This window comes from Vulpes lagopus, chromosome 14 (genome assembly GCF_018345385.1).
Source record: "Vulpes lagopus strain Blue_001 chromosome 14, ASM1834538v1, whole genome shotgun sequence".
Lineage (NCBI taxonomy): Eukaryota > Metazoa > Chordata > Mammalia > Carnivora > Canidae > Vulpes > Vulpes lagopus.
The window spans coordinates 34,036,499-34,052,379 of NC_054837.1; the positions used below are offsets into that span (position 1 = coordinate 34,036,499).

Sequence of the window (15,881 nt, forward strand, 5' to 3'; positions counted from 1 at the left end):
GGGAACACACGACGTCCCTCTGCCTATACTTTCTTTTTGCACTTTTGGGTAGAGATGTGACCAGGAAGGACTACTTCTCTATTCTAGGGAAAGTGGTAGCAAAGATGGCGAGTCAGTCAGGGAGACAATCTGGGTGTCCTGTCTGGAGGTGGCAATAGCAAATCCGCTGTTTCCGATGAGGGCCAAGTGGGGTGGTAAGCCTCATTTTACCAAAGTGTCTGTTTTCAAAAGAAAATAGTTCAATATTGACTCAGTTTTTGTCTATCCTGTAATCTGTTTTATCATCCTTTCTATAATTTATGATGGATCTGAAATTTATTTTGATGTCATCCCTTGCCTGGTTAGCTGTAACATTCTCAAGAGCAGTCATGTCACATTTACTGCACCATCTCCAGTGCTTGCAACAGGTCTAAGCACATAGTAGGTGCTCAGTAAATACCAGGTGAATAAGTAAGTGATCCATCATCTGATACTGTTGCATGGATCCAAGGATTTCATGCAACTTCTCTTTCTGTGGAAAGGTCTCAGGCTGCATTTGGCCATTGGAGGAATCTAAAAATCAGCCTTTTTCATGCAGCCCAGAGCCACCGTGGGCACACCTCAGGAAGCTGACATCTGAATATATGTGTGAGATCCAAAGGAAGGACAGCAATTTTGCTCGCTGCAGCCCAGAGGGAGCTGGGATATACGCTTGCCTGACATGGTTCTCACTTACCACCATCAGTCAGCAGGCTTTTAGCAGGGAATTGCACATGTGATTTATTTGAAAATCCTTTCGGGTCTTGAAGGACAGGTAGTTAGTACACAATGCACTTTGTCATCATGTGTCAACATTGCCTTGATGCAGAGAGTAACATTACACCATGTAAGAGTGTAATTGGATTGTGCTGGGATCCTTAAATCTGCATTTTCATTTACCAAAAGCCACAGCATTTGGAGAGCCATCTGCAATCGGGCGCCAGCCCCTCGGAGGGTTTCAGTGTGTAGAAAAACAAAGGACAGCCATAAAGCCGCTGAATGCAAACTTTATATTTACAGTCGGTAAGTGTATAAACATATATTACATTCTTACGATCTACAATACGTCGTTCTGCAGGGGGATGGATGTGAGAGTGGGCAGCAGCTGCCACATGAAATTGGACATCACGCGGGTGCGAAGGGAAAGAAATATCAGGAGGTCGACTGAAAGCAAAGGAGAGTCATGGAGAAGGGCTGACAGTGTCATCGCCCAACCAGACAAGGTGAGTAGACTCGGGGACGGGAGCAGGTGGCTCAGGGCTGCTGGAATCCCAGTGGAAGAGCAAATGGGGAGCACCTCATTTAGGGGGTGCTAAGGTGGGAAGGCTGAGCTGGTGGAAGTGACACCCGTGATCTAAGGGGAATTCAATTATATTCATTAGACAGAGGGTGTGAGGAAGGAGGAAGGGGAGAAGAAGAAGGAAATGAGAAGGGGGAGGGAGAGACACAGAGGAAGCAGAGAAATAGGGTCAGGGAGAGACACAGAGAGAAGGAGAGAAAGCAGAGAAGAGCATCACGGAGCAGAAAGACAAAGTGACAGAGGGCAGGGACTAGGAGAGAGCCGGCCTCGCTGTGCTCCCCCTGCTGTGCTCTCTGGGTCTGGCCCTCCTTGCCTGGGACCTCCTGCTCCTCCCGCCTTGGTGGGAGCTGGAGCCGGGACAGGAACCCGCTCCTCTCTCCCCACACCTGCCTTCTTACTGGCTCCATACCTGTGCAGGGAGTTGGGGACACATTCAAAATCACTCTGATTTCAAACAACCACATTAAAGCTCTCAGGACAGGCAGGGCCTCCCTCTCTCCCCCAAGGGCGGGCACCTCTGTCCCTCCATCTGTCCAAGCCCGCACAGGGGTATGGACGGGCCTCCTGAGGCCCACCTGCAGCACGGCGGGCCCCGGCTCACCCCAGCTCCCCAGCGCCCCCCACACCACACCGACACCCACGTTAATCTCTGCAGCTGGGTCCGGGGGGACCCAGTGTGGACGGAGACCTGGTGTGGCCGTCCACAGGGTCATCACAAAACGGCTCTCTGGTCCTTCCAGAGGAGCAGAGGGACCAGTGTCCCTTGGTGTTGAATTCGCCGTGACAACCGCTTCTCCTCTAAGATCCGCCTCTTCAAGGAAAGGACACGAGTGATGTTTGCCTGGTGGACCCACTGCAGAATGTCACCTGGAACCGATGCCCAGGCCACGGGGAGAGGGTGGGTGCTGGAAAGGCACCCGGTGCCTACGGGTGAGCGGCAGCTTTTAGAAAGCTGGCAGGGCAGTGGAGTACAGATTCAAACACAGCGATCTTGCCCCCCGAAGCCTGGTTCTTTGAACAGGATTGACATCCTGTGCCCTATATCCCTCGTTTATAAAGAAAGAAATGCCCCACATTGCCCAGAGGGTTTGTTCGTTTGTTCTGGAGATCTAGTTACAAAAACATTTGTGGCCTACTTGCCCATGTGCTCCCCTGCAATGCCTGTCAGCAGCCGCAGTGCCTGGGTCTAGGGAGGATGACATCCCGCCGTGACACCCGCTGGGAGCTGCCCACGCTCAGGACGCTGCCCCTGGTCCCACTCGCGACGGGATGTGTGCCTCGGCTCAAATCACTCACTGCCTCCCATCCATCCACTCCCATCGAGGCCCCTGAGTCTCGGAGTTCTGCAGTCTGCGCATAGTGAATTCTGGACCCACGTGGATTCCACAACATCCACAGGGCTTTGATTAAAGAGAGAAGGAGAGGGGCGGACAGAGGGGGGCTGTTCTCTCCTGGAACCTCTCGGAAGCTCAGCGATTCAGAACTCATCTTGTCTTCCAAGTTTTAAAAATCTCGCCGTGCACAATCCGCCTCGTCACACCGGCCAAGACACTGGATGCCAGAACGTGTGCATCAATCCTGACATGGGATAGGTGTTGTCGACCAGGGCTCTCCCGATATCGGGGCGATCTTATGTGGTCCTGTCACCTCACTCTTTCCCGGGGGCACCCTTGCCACACATCCCCAAATTAAAGGCTGAGAGGTGAGTGAGAACCAGCGTCTGCAAGTGCCCGGCTACACATCCTCACGTAACCTTTCCATGTAGCTGTGTGGCTGTCTGCTCTCCTCAGGGTCCAGGTCCTGGCAGACCCAGCTCACATCCTCACCACTGGTCGATATGGAGTTCACAGTGGGACATCCTTCATCCGAGGGGATGGTGGTGAACGTGGTGAATTTTACTCTTTTCCGTTTCGAGGTAGGGGACGTTGGGGGCTCACTTTTCTGATCCTTCCCATCAGCAACTGGGGGTCCCGAGCACTTGAACAGCTGCCCATTGATGCTCTGCTGGGAGTTTGTGCTGAGGAGATACTTACTCTCTTCGAAATCCATGCCCCTGTCAATGGCAGTGATCTGCTCATCTTGGGAGGACGCAAAGTTCGTGTGGATCTCCAGCAGTTCCGACCGGTGGCTCAACCCAACCCAGTCGTGGGAGTGACTCATACCTTCTTGCTCCTCGAAGGGAACCTGCTTGCGCCTGTACTTCAACGCAAAGGCCACGCAGTTGATGAGGAAGACCATAATGGCCAGACAGAAGACCCCCAGCAGAGCGTACATGCCGATCTCCAGGTCACTCAGCCCTTTGGATGCCTGGGTGAGGCCATTCTCGTCCATCTCCCCATTGTCCCTGGGCAGGTCCCCCTGGGTGGGGAAGCTGGTGAGGTCGATGGGGATGGTCTGCAGGTGGCTGTCATCAATTAAGAGGCTTCCCTGGCTGTTCTTTCTCTGGAACGTTGACTTCTCTGTTGTAGATCCTCTTCCTTCCACGAGCCCCATGGAAGAACTGCCATAGGACTGTCCCCCCTGACTCCCCCATTCTTGAGAGGGTTTTTTGGCTCTTCTGTCACCGACATTATCTTCTAGGTGAACTCCTGACCCAGTGTATCTGCTGTCACTGGCATTGGGGTTAGCATCATTTTGGCCAAACTTAACTTTGACATTGGCTGTTCCCACAGCCAGCACACTCTTCCGCTTGGATTTCTGGCACGATTCGCTAATGATCATCTCAACTTTCACCAGAGCGCCCTGCCCTTCGGTTTCAGCAGCGATTATAGGCCACTTGAATTTGGGGTCTTGGTGGATGGAGACCACTTTCTCATCCAGGGATGTGGTCACCAGGGAGAAGTCTTTCCCATCGTAGATATCCAAGGGGGTGATGGAGCCGTCACTGAACTGGACCCAGCAACTGATGGCTGCTTCCTGTCAAATAAAATAAGTCAATGAGCACGGGCCCCAGAGCTCACAGAACACCAAGTCTTTGTAAAGTAGGCATTCAGTGGCAAAGATGATGCAACAAGAACAAGCACTTTAAAGCAGTGCAGAAATAAGAGACCACATGCACGAGGGTCATGGAAGAGAACCGATGCTCACGAAGATGCAAAACCAAAAGAACACAACACGGCGTTGACATGACAGCAAAGCAGGGCCCATACCAAACGCTCCATAATCAGATCTACTTTTCATCCCTGAACAGTTGAAAGAAAGATGGAGTCTTTAGGTGGTGCAAGATCTACTTCTGCGTAACCATAAATCACATGTCAAAGGATGTTCCCGGTTAGTGAGATCACTTATGAGTGTCACTTATTTTTTTAAAATTATTCTATTTATTTATTCATGAGAGACACAGAGAGAGGCAGAGACACAGGCAGAGGGAGAAGCAGGCTCTATGCAGGGAGCCCGATGTGGGACTCGATCCCAGGACCCCGGGATCACGCCCTGAGCCGAAGGCAGATGCTCAACCACTGAGCCACCCAGGTGTCCCAAGTGTCACACATTTAAACGGAAAATACTTATTACATTATTTTTGGCCAAGGTCTGTACACATTTCAATCTCTTGGTGCTTTAGATCAACTTTCCTTGGGACGAGTCAGACCAGGCAAACCATAACGGAGGAGTTAATCTCTGACTTAATGCGAGCCTTTAATTTCAGGGAAGATGTCACTGTGCTTGACAGTGAACTGGTGACCCCATTGCTTCCTCTCTTCCCTAGATCTTGGAGAACCTGCTCTACCCAGAGCCCAAAAGAATGAATAGCCTGGAGAGGCACATGACCCCACACACCCAGCCACAATGCCATGGTGGATTGGACCAGGGACAGAGTGGCCATCAGAGCTGTTCATCTCAGCAGCTCTGAGCCAGTGGCTACTCTTTCTCTCTCTCAAATTTGAAATAGGACAGATGGAAGTGAAGACTTAGCTGTGGGAAGACGAGTGAAGGCTCAGGTAAGACGGGGGTGGGGGGGCAACCAGAATAAGCAAATGTCTGGGCCCAGCATTTATCACAGGGAAAGGAAAAAAATACACCAAAACAAAGCCACAGGGGAGGGAGTGGGGGCATGTGGATACCCCACCTCCTCTGAGCTCCTGCAGCTGGGGTCTGTGAAACCCTGGTAATAAACCCCTCGTTTTTCGAGCTTGCTTGAGTGGATTTCTCTTTCTTGCAACCAAAGAACCCCCCAGGGGACCATGAGTGAAGCCAGGTTTCTTCCGGAGCTGTTTGGTCTCTGGAAGTAGGAAGAACCCCTCCAATGTGATGGGTGGCTTCTGCTCCTCTTGCAGCTCAGCCACTAAATACTGCCATTGTTAGGTGTTGGCTTAGACCAGCCACTGACTGCAGAATGCTGCCAAGACACAGCGCAAGGGCCCCTGGGCGTGACACTGATTCAACCGGGTTCTTCCAATCTGCCATGAAATTGGAGCAGGAAACTCAAACGCCATTGGATTTCCCAAAACCTAAATGTCAGAGCCAAGTGCATGCGTGGACTAAGGGCCATCCGAACCAAGTATGGGGCAGACCACAGGGTAGTGTGTTCAGCTCTGCATGTTGGAAATGGATTAGCTCTTTAGCCTCATTCTCACTGTGTCTTATTGCTCCCTTAACTCCTGACAGGCGGTTGCCTGATTTTTATCACCCCTTGAAGAGAGAAAGCAGCCCCCAGTTATTTCTCCTTTGTTATCTGTGCCTTGCATCCTGGCTGGCATTCTGCCCTGAGAAAAAGCAGGTTTGTCTTTGGCAAGAATTCATATCTGTTACTGGAATCATCTACGTTCAAGGGTTTTATAATCCAAACCCCGGCACACAACAACCATAGTGAAGGGACAGAAGGATTAGCTAAGCCCTGATGAGCGCTGAGTGACAAGTACCAGCTGGGATAAGAGGACAAGTCTGGCTCAACTTGGAGCGTGGTCACAGCCTCAGCAGTGCTGGGGATGGGGGTGCTGGGGGTACAGCTGCCAGGAAGGCTTCCCACCCAGAATGGAGGCTGCCAGGAACTCCCCACATGTCCTGGAGGCTCTCCAGCACCCCCACCAGGGGACAGTCCCGCTTCACAAGCCATAGAGAGAATCAGCAGCTGAGACCACTGTCTTGTTGCTCAGCAAGCTTCACCAAAGCTTCCATACTCCCTCCATAAAATAAAGTTTACCCACCTCTAATGAGGGAGAAGGACCTATAACATTTGCAAATGTCCTGTTTCCGGCGCCTGTTGGAAAGCATCATGTCGACACACAAAAAACACTTGACATCCACATAGCACCACTGTCAGCAGACACTGGTCTCAAATACAGAGAAAGGAGATGCTGATGGACATCACCACAGGGCCCCTACTCCCACCCTAAGCTAACTGCAAACCTGCTGAGAGCAGCTCCTCCGATCTCCCATCACCCCAGGCCCGCTACCCCATTTGCCTCGTGGGAACCGAGCAGCCAGCTGTGGGCACCTCGTGGCATCCCCTGTTTCACCACTGAGGGAAGGCAGCCACATCCGGGGCAGTGTGGGCAGCAGAAGAGAGGGACGCAGTCCAGGCGACTACCTGAAAGCACTTGGCATTGTGGTGAATGGGGAGTGGAGTCCTCGTCCAGCCCCTGATCTCCTGGCGCCCTATAATCTTTTACCCTGGGCAAACTTTTCTTCCCTTGTAGCTCTGCTTAGGAGAGCTAGGAGGCATGAGCCAAGCAGTCACCTGCCTCTCAAACCCCTCTTCAGGCTGAGAAACCCATGACATGAGATCCCACTGTTCTATGGAATTCCCCAGTTGGTGACTCCACCAGATAGGTAACCTGATCTAACGTGTGACCACACTCCACAATGTGACCTTGAGCGATATATGACTCACTCAGTGTAGGACCTGCTCGATGAATCACTCTACCTAACATGTGATCTGGCCCGACTTTGGGATTCTTCCGGATGTCTCACTCACATGGTGCGTGACCTCCTCTGATGTGTGACCCACCTGATGTGTGACCTAACCTGATGTATGATTCACCTGGTGTGTGACATAACCTGATACGTGACCTCACCTGATGTGTGACCCACCTGATCGGTGTCCCACCTGGTGTGTGACCCCAGCCCTGCCCCTGTACCTGTCTGGGTCTTTGCAGAAGCTCCTGAGCCACTGCAGTAGCAAAGATGGCTTTGTTGCTCCCTGGGCTGAGCTGTAGGGAGAGTGACAGCCCTGTCACCAGCTGGACCCCAAGGTCTGTGATGGTCACCTTCTCATCTAGCACGGTGATGGTCTTTTCTGCCAAGATGGCATCTGACAGAGGTGACAGGATCTGAAAGGCAGAACCAACATGTAAAGAAACACTTTCTGTGGTCCCAGAATTTCCTCCAATGGCATAAATGATGCTCACGGAGACAGACGAATGAGCCAGAATGAACAGAATGGGTCTTTTCCATTGAAGTCTTCTTCCAAAGGACATATCTCTCTTGTGAAAATATAATGTTTTTTTAAAGTAACAGAAAGGTGGTGTCTGGCAGCAGAAGGGGGGACCTGGTGCCTCACCCCACTCTACAGACAAACCTCACTACCCACTAGGCACCACCATGGTCCTTCAGAGGAGGAGTTAACATCGTCATTCCCTGAGTGCTAGGTTTATGATTCTTGTACTGCACTGGCATTTTTCTGTTATCTAGTGCATATCTTATTTAAAATTATTTTACTTAAATAATTGATTTAAGAAATTTCACAGCATCAAGGAGAAATGATTTTGATGTGCGAGCTGCATATTTATATGTTTCTCTCTTACATATGAGAGGGGAGACCGTGTCTGTGTGTCACCTGCGTCATCTCGTGTGTCACAGCTCACATTCCCTACCTTGGGAAACACTGAGCTTTTGGGAGACCAGCTGACATCCCCAGAAACAGAGCTGTGAGTCTCTGCCGTGGGTGCTAACATCCCAGAGTCTCATTTCTCCCGTGGACACCTATGGCATCCAGAGGAAATGAAGCTTATTCTCCACTTAGATCCTGCAGAGAAAATCTTGCTTTTGTGGAGCCGCTTGTCCTGCTCACCCCGCACTCAGGTTTGAAGAGTTAGCTTTGCTCCCCGTGGACGTAACCCAGGTCTTCTTCAACCTGCTTTCCCTACATACTTCTCCCTGCGAGGTGGTGCTGATAATTATGAAGACAAATGTCAAGATGGCAGTTTCCCCAAGATCCCTTAAATTCGTTTATCAAGCTCCACATCATTTCTACCCAAAAACCAGTTTCGGTCTCTAAGTCTGGTTGGGGCAATTTGAATGGCAGTGAGCATGAGATATGAGTCCCCAGAAGAAAGTGGACAAATGGATTTATAACCCAGGAGGACTGAGTGGGAATAAAGAAAAGGTCTCAGGACTTGCTGCCCCACCAGGACAGGGTCCGCGTTGAACACGTGGCCTACGTCCACCACCGCAAGCCCTGACTCGTGCTATTCTTCTTCTGGCCCTTATGCTACTGCTTAGGGGGAGTGGTTAATGCCACACTGGTTCCAATCTCTGACTAGCTCCAATACTGACACCTGGAGATTTAAACCAAAGATCTAAATCCCTTCAGTCTATCCACAGGTTTAGATCTTTCAATGAAAAGTCAATCGTGGAGGTTTTTGAGCTCTCGTCTAGGGCACAGATATGTTTTGTTTGACATAAATAAAACTTTAAGATAGAATTCATGGCCATGCTTTAAAAAATGAGAGGATGTCATGCAAAGAGATTTCTTGAGGGACACCTGGGTAGGTCAGCAGTTGAGTATCTATCTGCCTTTGGCTCAGGGTGTGATTCCAGGGTCCTGGGATCCAGTTACGCATCGGGCTCCCCACAGGGAACCTGCTTCTCCCTCTGTCTATGTCTCTGCCTCTCTCTGTCCAGTGTCTTTCACGAATAAATAAAGAAAATCTTTAAAAAAGCAACAAAACAAAACAAAGAGATTTCTTGCTTTTCTGGAAAAGTTGCAACATCTGGCTGTGCTAGATTTGCATTTTCTTTGGCAGCTCTGGGATGTGACTGGCAGCCCCGTCCTCCCCACACTCCTCATCAGGCCCCATCCTGTTCTCAGCACCTGGGGCCCAAGTGAGTTGCTGTCTTTTGGCTCACACCCAGCCTGCTTCGCTCACTGTCATCTTCTCTGGTCTTAGACACCATCGGATCATGTGACCTCTGGGTCACTTCAAATCCATTTATTTTCCTCCTCGAGTAAAATGATGTCTTTTATATACCAACCGATTTTCCAGAATGGATATGCTTTAAATCTTGCATAATCCAAACTTTCACTGATGAGGCTTCTCACATGCAGCAGTGTCAGAGACCCCACTGTCAGGCTAGTAGCAGGATCAGGGCAGCCTTGGAGCCATCATATTTGTTCTTAGACAGGAGGTAGATGACTAAACCCAGGGGACCTCCTGGAACAGTGTCTGGGAGAGTGTTTTTTCCAAAACCCCATGTTGCACCCTTGTCCTCTCCCATCTGTTCCTGGGGAACAGGTGCTTCCAAGATGATGAAGAGCATAACAACTTTGTTCCTTTCCTCAGCTTGCTTCTGAGATGTCCTAGTTTTCACATGGCCTGGGGTGGGACTTGAGGCAGCATGGCCTCACGGTGGAGGGAACGCTGTTACCCATGCTGATGGTCAGTGGGGCAGGGGGCTCAGGGAGAAGCTGTTGGCCATGCCCACGGTCCCCATGAGGCCAGCTCACATCCGGAGCTTTCTCTCCAAGGTGGTAACACCAGCCATGCTGTAGAGACGACAGCATCCTGGGCTTTCAGACATAAACCAACCAGAGAAGCCGTCCAGTGTTTGTCAAATGCAAACAATACGTGAGCAATTTCAAGACTCTTGTCATATCTTATATAATTTAGGTATGACCTAAATGACAAACAGTTCTCATCTGGGAGAGAAGATGCAGGGATACAGAGACAGGGTCCTTGCCCTGGGGGTTGCTTACCTGAATGGTGGTCATCCCAAGCTCCTGGCCCATCAGGACTTGTCCCCCTCGCAGCTTGGCAATCCGGGGCTCCTCTACCTGCATGAAGTCATTCACTAGCTCCGTGATGTCCACCTGCCAGTCTGAGCCCAGCAGGTGGGCCAGGTGCCCGCCGCGGTCGGCCGCCTCGGCCACAAACTGCGTCAAGACCCGCACCATGGCATGCTGGTACTGGAGCGTGCAGCCGCGACCCCCCCTCCTGTCGTCGTCCTCCTCTTCCTCGCTGTCGCGAGCTGGCCTGTCAAAGAGTCAGGTCTGGTTAGTAGTTCTGACTCGGGCCGGTGGCAGGGGCTGTGCGTGGAGTGTGGCAGGGGCTGCAAAGGCGAGTGGGCAGTGAGCCAGCCTGGTGGGGCTCAGACAGTGCACGGGTGATACCCTGAATACCTGACCAAAGGTGCGACACGAGTCCTGACACCCTGAAGGAGCTGGTGTGGTCAGCAGTGCTCCAAGGTGTCCCCATTGAGACCCACCTCCCGGAATGCAGTCGGTGGAGTCTCCTCCCTTTGGCTGGGAGCTGCACCTAGTAACCTTCCTCCAGTGGAAGATTACAGCCAAAGTTAGGGGAGGTCACTTCTAGGATTCTGCTTTAAAAGACTATGACATCTGTCTTGCTTGGTATTCTTTCCTTGGTCTTCTCTTGCTTGCCCTGATGGAGGGAGCTGCCATCATCCTACGGGGATGTTGCGATCATCCTACGGGACTAGCCATCTGCCAGGACAACAGCCAACGAGGAAGCGGGACCCTCCGTTCCATAGCCTGTGAGGAGCCAGGGCTGCCGATGGCCACATGGGCTTGCATGCGGAGCCCTCCCCACCCTGAGCTCCAGTTGGCACCCAGACCACAGCTGTGAGAAACCCGGCTACACCCAGGCTGTGTTCCTGAGGCAGAGACACTGTGAGATCATATGCATCTTCTTTAAGGCACTATGTTTGGGGACAAGGCATTGAGTTGTGCAGCACGAATATGCTAGGGCTGTGCGGATGCCTGCTATCGCCCCATAGACGAGCACACAGGGGTTAGCGTTGAACTCAAGGTAAGGTAACATGACAGGAAACACAGAAAGGACCGGGAAGCTTTGGCCTGGGGACCGATGTTAGCTGCTCCCCTCGTGTCTGACTCTTTCCGTACAGTCAGTTTTTTCTGGCACATCACGGCATCCAAACAACAGCCCGGGTCTGTGGCCAGACCTGAGCTAGACAGCCCTGACGCTGCGATGCGCCACGATCAGACTCAGCCAGTCCCCTGGCGCGTCCTCCCGGCCGCACTAACCTCTCCTAACCCCAGTGGCTAGGGGAGGATCCCTGCAGAAAACACCTCCTGGCCCTGCATCCTTGAAGCTGTCCCCTCTCCCAGGACCACAGGACAGACAGGTGGAGCAACAAGGGCAGGGACGTGGAGAGGATCCCTCTGAGGAGTGCCAGCTCTCTTCCCCTGCGGAGCGCACGCAGCATGAGTGCTCCCTTCTCTGATTGCCTACGCTCATTTTCGACTTTCTACACGTGGCCAGCATGCGGGTCCTCAAGCATGCATTTCTCTAGGGTGACAGAGTCCCTGAACAAAGAGCCTGTCCTCTTGCTACTCTCTTGGTCCCTGCTGACCCATGTGGATAAAGGAGACCTGTCCCCCCAGCAGATACCACCAGAGTAAAAGGCCAGGGCCATGGGTGACAGGCTCCGATTCCATCTCCAAGACCATGGAATCTCAGAGCTTCTGGGCAGGGGCACAGAAAGGGTGCCCAGGCCAGCCAGAGTCTGCTCCCAGGTCTCTCTACTGGACGTCTGTTGTTCATGCCTTCCCAGGATCTATTAGCCCTTTCTTCTGGTTCGGGTGGGATTGACCTCGTCCAGTTCCTCTGGCTCCAGCCAGGGGATGGTGGCTGAAACCTGGCCAGTCAGTGCATGTCATCACTACCGTGACTGCTTCAGGAATGGGCACAAAGCCCATGTGAGGCTAACCTAACTCCAGGACTTCTGCTGGGACCAAGGGGAAAGAGAGGATGCATTTTCCGCAAATCTGGACCTGCAGGAGAAACACCTGGTAGAGCAGGAGGCCAACATACAGCAAAGCAGCCTGAGAGGTGGGGACAGACACCATCCTTAGGCTGCCATTTGAATCCCTGGATCCAGCCATGCCTGAAATTAGCTACTCTGCAAAGTTCCATTTTTTAGCGAAGCATATTTGACTGGGGGCTCTGAGAGGGGGTTGTGACTAGCACACCCACCTTTTGTTGGAGATGATGGGCACCCTCCAGCCCTTGATCTGGTTGAGCTCGGTGTCTGAGACCTCAATCTGCAGCGGGAGCCGGGGAACCCACACCGTCATCTCCAGAGGGCTGCTCAGGTGCTGGTAGGTGAAGTTTACCACCACGTTCACCTTGCCTTTCATTTCCTTCCCATTGACAAAGACATAGTCACATCTGTCAGACACCTGTGAGGAGGAGAGAGGGGTGGGGAGCATGTGAGTTCTCACTGTATCCCGTCGCCTCGGGAGCAGCAGACAAGGTGGAGGAGGTGAGGAAAAGTGCCCTCGCCCTTTGCGGGAGGATGAGCCCTGGAGTGGATGCCGCCCACTGCTCTCTGCTGCAGCACATTCAGTGGGTGTCCGACTGCTTCTCCTGGGACCCCTTCTTCTAGTCTGCACACAGCCCCCAGGCGCTGTGGGCACGCTGCCGACCTCTTTTGCTGCTCCTCCTCTGCCAGGTGGCCCATCCCTTGGGTGCCAGGAGCAGTGACCTCAGCTACCTGGTAGCTGTGTGCTGCCCGTGTGCCTCTTGGCCCGCCAGCCCCTGGTTTGCCTGGAGGAGGGACAGTCTGGGTGCATGGCCACCACTCCAGGTGCCTCCTGTGGTCTGGCTGAGGCCAGTTTCACTGGAACCACCCTGCTGGGTTTCCCTCACCTGTGCACCTGTGGGTCCTGTGTTCTGTTGCTCCCATATGGATTTCCCCCAGAGAACATCCCTTCACAGTCATCGGGACGGATCTGATGCCTACTCTTCATGGTTCCTTACTGAGTCCCTCAGGACTTCTCCCCACCTGCCCAACAGGGTCGCTATCCCCATTGGTGTCTCTTCTTTCACGTGTCCTGTCCTGACCCCCACTCCCTCGCTCTTCCTCATGGAGCCACTCCCCGGGTAAGCCCATGTCCCAGGCTCTGTGTCCCCAACAATACAGACAGGGAGATGCAGGTGCACGTTAGCTCATGCCATCCCTCCCTGGGGCAGGGGCAGAACCCAGCTGGGCACGGAGGGGGGGTGTTCTGCAGTCCGAGGTCTCAGCTACTGCCCCATGCAATGCTGTTCCTCCTGCCTGCATCTGAAAGAAGAGCCGAGTTCAGTGAAGGGGCCTCCCCTTCCTCCAGTCCTGGTTTTCTAGCAATCCAGGGGCATTTCTCCTCATTCTTTTTTTTTTTTAATTAATTTTTATTGGTGTTCAATTTACCAACATACAGAAAAACACCCAGTGCTCATCCCGTCAAGTGTCCACCTCAGTGCCCATCACCCATTCCCCTCCAACACCCGCCCTCCTCCCCTTCCACCACCCCTAGTTCGTTTCCCCGAGTTAGGAGTCTTTATGTTCTGTCTCCCTTCCTGAAATTTCCCAACATTTCTTTTCCCTTCCTTTATATTCCCTTTCACTATTATTCATATTCCCCAAATGAATGAGAACATACACTGTTTGTCCTTCTCCGATTGACTTACTTCACTCAGCATAATACCCTCCAGGTCCATCCACGTTGAAGCAAATGGTGGGTATTTGTCGTTTCTAATGGCTGAGGAATATTCCATTGTATACATAGACCACAGCTTCTTTATCCATCATCTTTCGATGGACACCGAGGCTCCTTCCACAGTTCGGCTATTGTGGCCATTGCTGCTAGAAACATCGGGGTGCAGGTGTCCAGGCGTTTCATTGCCTCTGAATCTTTGGGGTAAATCCCCAACAGTGCAATTGCTGGGTCGTAGGGCAGGTCTATTTTTAACTCTTTGAGGAACCTCCACACAGTTTTCCAGAGTGGCTGCACCAGTTCACATTCCCACCAACAGTGCAAGAGGGTTCCCCTTTCTCCACATCCTCTCCAACATTTTTTGTTTCCTGCCTTGTTAATTTTCCCCATTCTCACTGCTGTGAGGTGGGATCTCATTGTGGTTTTGATTTGTATTTCCCTGATGGCAAGTGATGCAGAGCATTTTCTCATGTGCTTGTTGGCCATGTCCATGTCTTCCTCTGTGAGATTTCTCTTCATGGCGTTTCTCCTCATTCTAAAGAAGTGGGTTAAGTGTGCCGGGCTAACTCGTAGCCCCAAAGAAGTCAGGTCCTAAGCTCCTGGAACCTGGCAGTGTTACCTTTTTTAGCAAAAGGGACTTAGCAGACCTAGTTCAGTTAAGGATATTGGGATGGGCATGTTATCGTGGGTCATCGGGGTGGGCTCTGAGTGTAATCTGAGTGCTCTTAGCAGGAAGGAAGCAGAAGGAGGTTGGTGGCTGCGGCACAGGAAGGCCACGTGCCATGGGAGCAAAATGCCACGCTGCTGACTGTGATGACACAGGACAGGACGGAGACACCTCCACAAGCTGGAGAGGCAAGGAAATGCTTCCCCCTTGAACCTCAGGAGGGAGCGCAGCCCGCTCACCTCTGGTGCCCAGACCGCTGAACTGCCTCCAGACTCCTGCCCTCCAGAAGGTGCTGTGTGACACCCCAGGTGTGCAGTGGTGTGTTCCAGCAGCCCCCGCATGTGGACAGAAGCCCAAAGTGAGTGTGGAGGGAGCACCCACATTTACTGAGCACCTAACACATGTGCCGACTGGCAGCTGAGCACCATGCATGCGGTCCCAGGTGTTTCTGTCCTTGTTTCACAGATGGCCAGCCTGAGGCCCCGAGACATTTGCTAGTGCTTCCCTGGGATGCACAGCTGGAAACGCAGAGCCCAGACCCGCGGCCAGTCCACCCTGCTGCCTCCTCCTGCAGCTGCCCCATCCCTGCCTGGATGGTCCTCCCTTCAGTGCTCAGAGGGGTGTGAAGAAAGCAAAGCAGAAATTATCAGGTTGTTCAAACATCTGTGGCGAGGCAGCAGCGATACCAAACACACAAAGGGGCACCAAGAGCTTCGGCGTCTGAAGATGGTCAACAGCTCTGTGGAGAACCATGGACATGGGCCCGTTTACGAGTCACAGGAGGTTGTCATCCTAAGTATCCGCCAATAGCAAAAGTGCTTAAATCTGGTTGAAAGGACAGATGGAAGGGCCCAGGCGGCTTTGTCACCACTGTGGTCTGGCCACGGGTCTCCCTGCCACTGGCCTGTTATCTCAGCCTTTTTCTTTTTCAAGTCTTTGGAATTCAGGCTGAATTGTCACAGATAAGCTGAGTGGGGAATAGAGAGGGAGGGAGGGGGAGGAAGGGGGAGGGGAAGGGGGAAGGAAGGAATGGAGAGGGCGGGAGGGAGAGGACAAGGGAAGGACGGGAAGGGGGAGGGAGGGGATAAAGGTGGAGGGAGGGGACGGAGGAGGAGGAAGGAAGAGGGAGAGGGCAGGGGGAGGGAGGGGATGGAGGGAGGAAGGCCGAAGTGTAAGACCTGTTCAGGGACAGGGGCTGTTTCATGAATGTACCTTTCTGG

At 52.5% G+C, this 15,881-nt stretch overlaps 1 protein-coding gene across 1 annotated transcript; it reads right to left on the minus strand.

Annotated features, from left to right (window-relative positions):
- Positions 1–1,009: 1,009 nt before the first annotated feature.
- TMEM132D (transmembrane protein 132D) lies at positions 1,010–12,698 on the minus strand. Its single transcript, XM_041728463.1, has 4 exons — positions 12,493–12,698; positions 10,233–10,509; positions 7,396–7,587; positions 1,010–4,234 (listed from the first exon to the last, which is right to left on the minus strand). The coding sequence occupies exons 1-4, from the start codon at positions 12,654–12,656 to the stop codon at positions 3,053–3,055; spliced, it is 1,815 nt and encodes a 604-aa protein (XP_041584397.1). The 5' UTR covers positions 12,657–12,698; the 3' UTR covers positions 1,010–3,052.
- Between the last annotated feature and the right edge of the window lie 3,183 nt (positions 12,699–15,881).